The 10702-nt window shown below is 31.0% G+C and overlaps 1 protein-coding gene across 2 annotated transcripts in view; it reads left to right on the top strand.

Annotated features, from left to right (window-relative positions):
• Window positions 1-2147: 2147 nt before the first annotated feature.
• Window positions 2148-10702, top strand: part of LOC113515667 (tropomodulin-1) — a 55166-nt gene continuing 46611 nt past the window's right edge. Inside the window, exon 1 of one of the 2 annotated variants that reach the window (XM_052893353.1) lies at window positions 2148-2545. In XM_052893353.1, the coding sequence (XP_052749313.1) occupies window positions 2429-2545 (117 nt within the window). In that variant the 5' untranslated portion in view covers window positions 2148-2428. The remainder of the gene's footprint in view (window positions 2546-10702) is intronic. The other variant, XM_052893354.1, reaches the window with a different exon arrangement.

Below are 10702 nucleotides of genomic sequence, written 5' to 3'. Positions count from 1 at the left end.
CAAGTCGGCAACTGCCAAAAGATTATGTTGTTAGAAATTATTTTACATAATAACTTTTAATTAAATTATGACAAATTATAACTTTTAATTTTAACAAAGTTTTAGTTTTAACTTTTAAATATAATTTATTATTCTTTATAACAAGCTAAACATTGACAAAGGTCAATAGATATGTTGTTACATATTATGTATACATCTAGATACATGAAACATTTTCTCCGACATTCCAATTATTTGAGCATGAAAAATCTCTGAAATTATAGTAGTGTGACCCATAAAACATTAATGAGGGATAAACAACTTTACTGTCCGGAGTTTAAACACAATTTCGCTGTATCGTGAACGGGATCAGGAAGCTCCTTATCTTTAACGATTTGATTACATTCGATTGAGGACTTTATCAATAGGCCGTTAAAATTGCTAGTCGATAGATAATCCCGAGGCGTGGTACGGATTTATCGCGGGTTGTTAAAGCCGGGTATTTATATTAAGTGGAGAAGCTGTCGGCACCTACGCCGATAACGCCTCTGGACGGTTACATACAATAATGAATTCCATGCAAACTTTTTTTTGTATTTCTGTATACAAAGAGGTTATATCACAGTGATTAGTCACGGTCCAAATGTCAGGAATAATATTCATCTTGTGCTTTCATTTAGTTAAAATAAATACTTGTAGACTTTTTGTTTATCTTACATAAATATTAGAGTCGATTCTGAGGCGACACTTCTCTAAACTTATGTGTAAAGTTAAAATTTCAATTTGATATTACAGTGAAATCTTGAATCTAAAGACTAATATGAAATAAATTTCTAATAGATTTAAAGAAGTTAAAATTATTATAAATTTAGCCTATAATGTTTGATAAAGTAGTAGCTTAGTTAAACTACAAAATAAAATATTAGACTAAGAGATAGAATTAGTGAAATGATGTCTCTGAATCGATTCCTTTGTCATTAGTTGATATCTATAAATTTCATTCAGTATAAAAACAAAAATCAAAGTACAAAGAACTTGTAGTTATTATAAAGATATATGTCAATTTTGTCAGTAATATTCAAAATTAGATTGAATAATTTCCCAACTGATAACACAACATGGAATATTTAATTACCTACTATTAATTTTGTAGTAATTCCTTCTATCAGGTAATTGGAAATGTAGTCAGTCTTTATATTATAGTTTTCTAGAAATACTCTCCTAATACAGGCTCAAGTCCTATCTGGATAATTTTCTGATAAAAACAGAAATAGAAAAACATTTATTCGGCATTTCACACTGGAATACAAAATAGAAAAACTTTCATTGACCATTTGATATTATATAAATCGATATTGATATATAGTATAATACGTATTTTAGTGAATACTAAAGTAAATAAATAGTATCTACTTATTTAATTCAGTTTGTTTATTGTTCACATGGTTAATAAGTTATTTATATAAAATATTTTGTATTGATCTGATGAATTTTAAGTTGGAAACTTGTACAGATTTGCAAGTACATTTTTATATCGACAAACATACCGCTTAAAAATTATAGAATGTTAGTTACATTTCACACAAAACACGAGTAAAGAAAATGTATCATAACATTCACGTGAAGTTATATTATTTATATTCTTTATTTCAAACATTTTGAGTACTTGTGTATCTTATAGACTATTTAATGTAGTCTCAAATAGTTGTCAAATATTAAAAGTTATAAAAAGTTATTGTTCAGTTAATTTTTTTAATGTAAATAGTGTCAAATGTTTTGTTGAAATTGGAATGAATTACAAATTGAATGATGTAATTACCAATTAATCTCTCAGACATGTACAGGTAAAGTCGAAAATTTAGAACAAAACAAAACAGTTTGTAGAAACAATGAAGGTCTTGATTGTATTTTAACTGAAAGCACAGAGGTGACGTTAAAGAGCCATTTATGTCACAGTAATCCGCAATAACGCACAAGTTCGCAACAATAAATAAGACAGTGAAAGAATAACATGCGGAAATTAACAATATCAATCTAGTTTATTTGAGTGAAAAGCCGCAGCGACACTTAGCTCTTTCGACTAGATCGTCCACCTAATAATAATCCCGCACGTGAAATGTTTTGGCTGGTGCTTTTTGTTGGCCGCAGTTATTTCAGTTTTCCAGTAGGATTTCAAACAAGATCAACTCTAGCCGCGTACACAGCGCAGCGGGCTCGTAGATGCCACCGACAACTGCCTTTGCCAAATATCCTTTTGCTTAGTCAGACGGACATGGACACAAGACTTGATGATATTAGAGAACACCGCGAAATTGATATCTAAAGTTTTACGTAACCTGTGTGATAATTGCTGTAGCTAAAAGGTTGTGAAGCTGAGCAGTGCAGTGAATGTGTGTGATAAGCCTTTTCGGGGCCAGTGCTGTGGGTGAAAAAGGATTGAACGGCAAACATGACGGAGTTTTTCGGACCATGGGACGACAAGCCCGACGAAGACGGGGAGGTAGTGGAAACGGTGGAAACCGTGGAGACCGTTACCACGACCACTACAAAGACACGATACCCATCCGTAAGATATTTGCAGTATATATAAATGTCCTTGACTCTCCAGAAGGGTAAAAGATATTTTTGCTTGAGTTTATTTAGCTGCATGCGGATAGGGTTTTAGAATAATGTAGTTGAATGGTAAACAAAATCTACACCACTGTTATATGAATCCTTTAAAAGGTAGGCCATGCAATTTATAGAATAGAACAGCGTCAAGAATACTTTATTGCGCCATGTCATTAGAAGTTGTTTATTTTGGAAACTCCTTTAGGTACGGGTGTCACGGACGCTGTCAATGGAAGCCATCATGATATAAAGCAGTGCTCTGACCAAGGTGAAGGCGAAGACGTGTTGTCCACAATCGCTATCTGTCAACTCCTTTATAAATCAACAACTGACGCACCGCTTCTGAAGAGTAAAAATAGTTCAGTTCAACTAAAAATCACATGGATACACTATTTAATGCGATAGTTGATCATTACTTTTGATCTTTGAACAACATTAGTTTTCCAATTTAAATATTTTATTATTCCGAGAGAACACATCCAACTAATTAGTAGAGCGTCAGTGAAAATTTGACATAGACGAGAAGTAGGCACAATGAAATGAAATAACATTTCATAAATAATGATTTTGTAAACACTTTTGTAACGAGTTTCCGTTGCATTCTGGTTGGTTATTTGATAAAATTATTACGAATAGTTACTTCTAGCTCTTGTGCATAGCGTTGTACTTTTAAAACTTTATTATCATCACGACTTTATCGTTTTCATCGCACTTGGCTCAAGTCGCATAATATTTTTCTTTGTCTAAGATGTGTTTATACAACTTTACGCTCCATATAAAAGCACTGTGTCGTGAAAAGATCATTAAAACGCCTCTAAATTGTACAATATAATGACTAGTATCTTAATAAACATTGGTAAATCTGCAAGAAACTTTTTCTTTACTTTTGATTATCTCCAGAATTTACTGAGAACTAAAAGAACCTAAATATTTTATGAACCAGAAAATTTTAGTATGTGTATAAAATTTGCTTTATTTAATGAGGTACATAAGTACACAAATAGTTTTGATTTAAGTTTCATAGACAGTCCAACGATCCTCTAATGTTGTTTAATATTCTAATAAAGCTGTTATTGTTTGCATTAGAACATTTGCTCTCGACTAATATCAATATACTCGGACAATACCATCCCTACTGCATTACAAAATTTCTGATGAGATATTATAATTTTATTATTAATATGAATGACTATCATCATCCTTGTACGCGTGTTCTTCACCTAAATAATGAATTGAACAAATTGCTCAATATATATTGTGAGAGTGGGATCTTTAGCATAATGAGCATTATGTTCCAATTCTTGGAATCCACAACGTGCGTCTTAATTCTCTAACCCACAAACAAGTCTTAATTACATTGTTTATATTTTTATATAACAAAAAAGAACATAGGTATTACGAAACTGTATGAAAGCGTGACTTGACTTTTATTCAAGTTCAACTAAAACAAAGTGTTAATAAAAACATTTCTCACGCAGTTAGTACGTACTATTTATACGTAAGGCAATTTCACAACAAAATCACGTAGGGCGTACAATGTCGTGATATTCTCGACGCGTGATACAAAATCGTGTAAAGAGAATTGCGTTAAATTTATATTGATTTCAACATTTGCATTTGGAAAAAGTACCGTAATGTTATTGTCATAAGTTGCGAAATTCAATACGAAGCCTTTAAAATAAGCGCAAGTAACAAAGTGCCAAGTGAATGGCCCTTTGTGCTTCCAGACATTGGAGTCGAATTTGGAGGAAATGATCGTTTTCAAAAGAACATCACGAGTATTATGCACATGCACATGTCTACATGAGATTTCTTATAGAGGCTAATACAAACATCCATATAATTGGTAGGTATAGTACTGTGTGTACGCCGAAAATTAAACTATAATTTTAGGAAGTTAAAGATCATTTGAGTCAAAATTTGTTTGAGTCAGGTAAACAGTTTTAAAAATATTAATATTGGTTACGTGAAATTAGTTTTGGTACTCGTTTATTTGCCTTAAGAAAATATAGTATTTTACAATAATTGTGAAGACATTTTTGTAAAATATAGACTTGTTTTTCCTGTAGTGTATTTAAATTTAAGTGAGCGCATTGATGTATATCAATATACTGTAATGCTCTCTATGTTGCTGTAAGAAATTAATAAATAAATTACATTTCTATTTTAATTGCCTCTATATAGAAATATTAAAAAAATATGTGACATCATTATGCATATTATGTGAAATTTATTTTAATAAATTTGACTGTAAGGAAATAAGTAATAAAATTTGATGTCAGAGAACAATTGTGTAATAAAAGAATATTTAATTTAAATATTATACATAACTACCTAAGTTCAATAAAATTAATGGGTAAATGTAGATCAATGGTAAACATTAAATGAAATATCAAAACTCACTCTATTATGCAAGATACTATGCTAAGATTATATATGGTACAAAATTAATACAATATTGATTGATTTACCAGATGGAGACTTTGTACCAAAGTCGATTGCTTGGGTACCTCTGTCTCATTCGTGTTTCTACCGTGAAGCAGTTATGATTGCATGACTGTGTTTCGGTTTGAAGGGTGAGGGATATGGCGTGAATTTACAGGGTACAGAGGAATAACATCTGAGTCCTCAGGAATGGCAACACATGAAGGGTATCATGGGCGAAACAGTATACTCTGTTATGTCCATGGTACTGCTCATGTTTGTAGGTGACGGTTACTACTTTCCATCAGGTGGGTCATCAGCTTGTTTGCCATTCTAAGTTGTATAAAAAAAAATTAATACACATTTGAATGGAAATGACATAAATTCGGCATATGATAAAATGGAAATGACTACATCCAATTTCCTGTTTGCTGCGAATAGTCTCATATTGATCCAATAGTGATATTTGTCCTGATTCCATTTATTATTTTTATTGCGGAGTAATATAAAAAAAAATCTATTAACAAAACTCATCGATGTCAGTGTTCATAAATATTAATTATTGTCAATGTAAAAGTGATGTAATTTTTTTAATTAACATAAATAAATGTATGTATGTAAATTGTTAGTGGTGAGAAATAATAATAAATAAATAAATAAAATAAATATGTATGTGTCATCATCGTTATCATCGTATCAGCTTTTAACTGTCCACTGCTGAACATAAAGCTCTTGCTAGGGGTGTTTTGCCAGTAGTTGCCACGCTTGACAGATGAATTGGCAACCGCAGTTAGACTTTGGAGACGTTTTAAGAGGAACGCTGCTGGCCATCCCTCGTCGACCTTTAGTCGCCTCTTACGACATCCACGGGACAGGAAGGGGTGGCCTGTTCTACGACGGGACCATATGGGAAATATGTATAATAAGTATATATATGTACTTTGTATCTATATCATGTAGCAGGTACAAGTATAATACTGGCTGAATTTTGGTAGTACCTACTGTACTTCTGGAATGATTTACCATGGAATTACGAGTAAGTAGGTAATAAGTTTGTGTCATCGTAAACTCATAATCTTTATTGCTGTTGACAAACCATGAGCAGTAAAACATTTTCAAGTAATATTTTCATATTTAGCTGGCATATTAAGAGAATGTTTAATGTGAAATTGCACTGAAACGTAGTAAGCGTGATTCATAGACTTGTTCCAGATCGGTACATAAGTGTTTCCTACCACTACGACAATGTAAGAGCTTACAGTTTCGAATAATCTAAATTAGTATTAAAGAACATATACATATACATAAACATATTTAACAAGAAATTTATTAATACGCCCACGGAAAAGGAAAGTGGTGATTGCTTCCTTTACCGTGGGTGTCGTAAGAGGCGTCTAAGGGAGGGCGAGGAATGGGCAGCAGCGTACCTCTTAAAATGTCTCTAAAGCCTAACTGCGGTTGTTAATCCGCCTACCAAGTATGGCAACTGCTGGCAAAACCCCCCAAGGGGAAGGCTTCAGCAGTGGACAGTTAAAGGATGATATTATGATAATGATTAATACACAATGGTGATTTTCAAAATAAAAGGAATAGACTAGTACATATTGTGAAAGAAAGTGTTTTGTATGAAGGAGGAAGTACAGAAATACATATAGATTTCTGAGTATTTAATAGGAAATTGCAAAAGGAAATTGCAGTGTTGATTTTCATAAATTTGCATAGGCAATACTATGCATATATCGTCGAGGAGTACGTATGAGTTTAAATCTAACAATGTGAATATTAAATAACGTATAAAGGGTGTCATAGATGATACAGTATACTCTATTATGTTCATGGTACTGGTTATGTCTATAGGCGACGATTACCACTTTCCATCAGGTGAGCCGTTAGCTTTATTGCTATTCTAAGTTGCATTAAAAAGCAGAGAAAATATTTTCAAAATGTATAATTAATATACAAATACAATACAGTTTGAAAAGTGCTATCGTGTTTTGATCACCGAATTTTTTTTTTGTAAAAAAATATCTCCTTGTATTTATGCTTTGAATTAATTTCTATTCCTTGCTTTGAATTCACACTGCTTTTTAATTTGTTTATGGTAAACACTTCTTTTGTAAAAGTGATTTACATAGTCAACTGACAAATTCAAAACATTTTTGGTATTAGTTTTAACATTTAGCTGGTCAGGCTTTAGGGTAATTTAAAAAGACTGCAATTATTAAAGTATTTAAGAGCATTGGCTTGGCAATATTAAAACCTCTTTAGTTAAAAGTTTTTTATACATATATTACACTGGCAGCAAAAATTATATATTATCTTATACATATCCCTACATGAGTAGAGATTAGTTATAGAGAAGGATACCTTTTTATCAAAAATATTTTTTCTAAGGTTTAAATGTATAAACTTTATGGAATTGATGATTGAGATTTATCGTCTATAAAATATAAAAATCGATATCTTTGATCTATTTGAAGTTTTAATAAAAATAGTGGTCAAAGCCTTCAAATATAAAATAAAGAGAAACATCTTTTGTTTTCGATTTACTTTCATATTTCGGTTGGGTCGGTAATCGAACCGAGAACTGGCGATGTGCCAGATGCCAATTTTTTAATGATGATGCATCTAATTTGTTAGAAACATTGTACGTATCTATTGTTTGGTAAGGAATTTTCAACAGCTGAGGTCATCGTACTCTCTCCTATAAAAAACTGAAATTTATATTCGAACTAAAACCAAATCTATGCCGTGAACATTTTGCTGCAGTTATTTGTTAGCAAACTACAGGTTATATGTACTTACATTGAATAGTTTATTTTGTTTGACAATTTGTTCATTATATAATAATTTATTACTTACCTAACGTGGAAAATTTATTTATTAATTCTCTTTGAATTATTTTTTCTAGTACGTTTTATATTTATATGTTTTTATACCAGTACTCTCGTTAACTCAGTGAGTTAGTTTTTTTTTTATGGAAACTTTATTGATATATGTCATTAAGTTTATTAATTATTTATAATGTTAAGTATGGGAAATTTTATAGCGATTCATAACTTTAACCTCAATTGATCCGTTAGCCTTCTGATCCTTATAAGAAGTATGATAGACTGGTACAAATATACAGATCGACTTTCAAGTAGCCTTTGAAATAATTATTATACGTATTTGTCAGCTTTTGTCAATTTATACTAATGTTATAAAGAGAAAATATAATCAAATCGTTTACACATTACGATGTTTGTTTTTGGATTTTGAATTGGATAAACTCAAAAATTACTCATCTGATTTTAAAAATTTTTTCACTTATAGGTTAGTTGTTGTACATTATTATAAAATATATTGGCTATATATTATTTTCGAAAATTTTATCTACCTGTGCGAAGCCAGGTCGAATCGCTAGCGTTATATTAAAGTTGTTATTATAGTTATGTCTGTAGATGTGTCATTCATTCAAACAATATTAAAAAGTTTCTTTTTTCAAAGTCAAAATCGAATTATCGCTATACGTTAGGGAAGTTGCGGGTAATCGGTGGCGGTAATCACTTACAATCAGGTTAGCTGCATGTGCATTTACCCCCTGTGTTATAATAAAAAATAAACTAAATAAATAAATGCCATTCCAAGTTACATAAAAATCGCTGTTAGCGGAAGATTTACGCCAGCGCAGTAGGTAATCAAAGATGGTGCGAAGACAACAGAACAACAAGCGCTAATTGCTCGACAGCCAAAACAAATTTCGAGCCAAGTCCCGCAAATGTAATGTGATCGTGTGTGTGTAATTATGTACTTTATTTTATAAAAAAAAGAAACTAGCTGTTCCCCGCTGCTTTGCACGCATGCTCCGAATTATGTCCTGTATATTAAATTATATATATATTATTGCTTAATAATTAATTTAACTAGGTTGAAACCTGTAGTATAGGTTCCGACCTAGTTCAGACTCCAGACTCTCACAAGGATAATATTTTTTGAAGTTAAGTTCAAATTATTTATTTATTTTATATAAACTTGAATCTATATAAAGCTCAAGAGTATTTTTTTTATAATAAAATTAAATATAAAGAAATGAAAAAATGTTGAATGAGATTAATTTTTTAAAATAAAATTAATATACACGTTTCAATGATTTAGTTGTAGTATCTATAATCAATGTTATTCGTGGCAGATATAATTTATTTATTTATTTATTTAACTCTTTATTGCACCATAAATAAAAATATACAATGACAAGTGAATAATTCAAATGAAATACAGTAACATAAATACAGATTGAAATATACACATAATTGCTTTAGTTTTTTCTCTATACAAAAATGCACCGCCTATGTATTTCTCGGTTTGTCCAATGGTTGACTGGTAGAGAACACCGTCCGGTGATAAGTCCGCCAAATGTACATAGAAATTTACTGTGCATTAAAGTTTAAATAAATAAATAAATATATCAAAATATATTTTCTTGAATCACGGAGTGATTTATTTATGAAAACCGCATTAAAATCTGTTCTGTGGTTTGAAAGATCTGAACGTACAGACAACGGCAGGCGACTTTGTTTTAAACTATGCAGAGATGTATTAAATTTAATAAGCAAGTGAGACAATAAAATAAAATTAACGAGGGAGAAAAATATTAATAATTACCTAACTATATAGAATTTAAACTTATTACGTATAAAACTAATATATATGACACAAAATATGTATATTTATATATATGTGCAGCAAATAAGTATAAATAAGAATTTGAACATATGTACTATAATTTTGTCATGATACTAGTATTTTCGATCAACCTTGACTTTTAACAAAGCATTGGCGTGGGTAGGTTAGCTATAGGTTATAATTGTTTGCTATATTTTTTATTACATATACTCTCTTCCTGATTTCTACTGGTAATGTTTAAAATCATTATTTTAAATTTCAAAACATGGTAATAGAACTTTCTTTAGCATTTAAAACGATTCTGTAGTAAATAGAGCGTCTCATAAATTAATCGGTAAAAGATCTTTAGAGTTGAAAGAATTAAAATAAAATCAATATAATTATTCGGTACAAATAATATAATACCTTCAATGTAGGTGAGCAGAGTTGAATATCGTTCAACCAGTAAATTTTCGAATACAACGTTGTTGAATTGCGTGCAACCGAATCTAAAATAGATCGCAGTGCTCTCGCTCAGCGAGATACGTACATTTTTGGAAATCAAATAAAAGCAAAGCGTTTAAAAATAAATAGCAAGGTTGTGAGAAGAAAATGCAGATTTCGTCCGATGACTCGCTGTGGAAAGGTCAACTTTACGTTTTGTTTTGTAGCGAAATGCGAACTGGATTTTGTCATGGCATTAGAATTATTGACGCATCTAATATTACTTGTCAGGGGGATTTAGTCCCTTAGAAAAGGCATATTGTATTATTTAGATTGGACATATTGTATAATAAAAGTATACGAGTGAACAGAAATATCATCTTTAATTCTTTCTCTTAAGTGTCTATCGTGTCTATGCCAGATTACAAACCATAGATTAATATAGTTCTCTAAAGGGTATCTTACATTATCATTTAAAATCTATTACACATATTATGTACTCTGTGAGCATCATGCGATTTACGGGTGGGCATGGCCCACCCAGCCCGCTTTAAACATGCCTATGATGAGAACAGAAATTGTGAACAAACAAACTCGGTGA

This window comes from Galleria mellonella, unplaced genomic scaffold (genome assembly GCF_026898425.1).
Source record: "Galleria mellonella isolate WM207_F2 unplaced genomic scaffold, CSIRO_AGI_GalMel_v1 utg173, whole genome shotgun sequence".
Classification (NCBI taxonomy): Eukaryota; Metazoa; Arthropoda; class Insecta; order Lepidoptera; family Pyralidae; genus Galleria; species Galleria mellonella.
The sequence above is the reverse complement of the archived record's forward strand: the minus strand, read 5'-3'. Positions and strand labels throughout refer to the sequence as shown.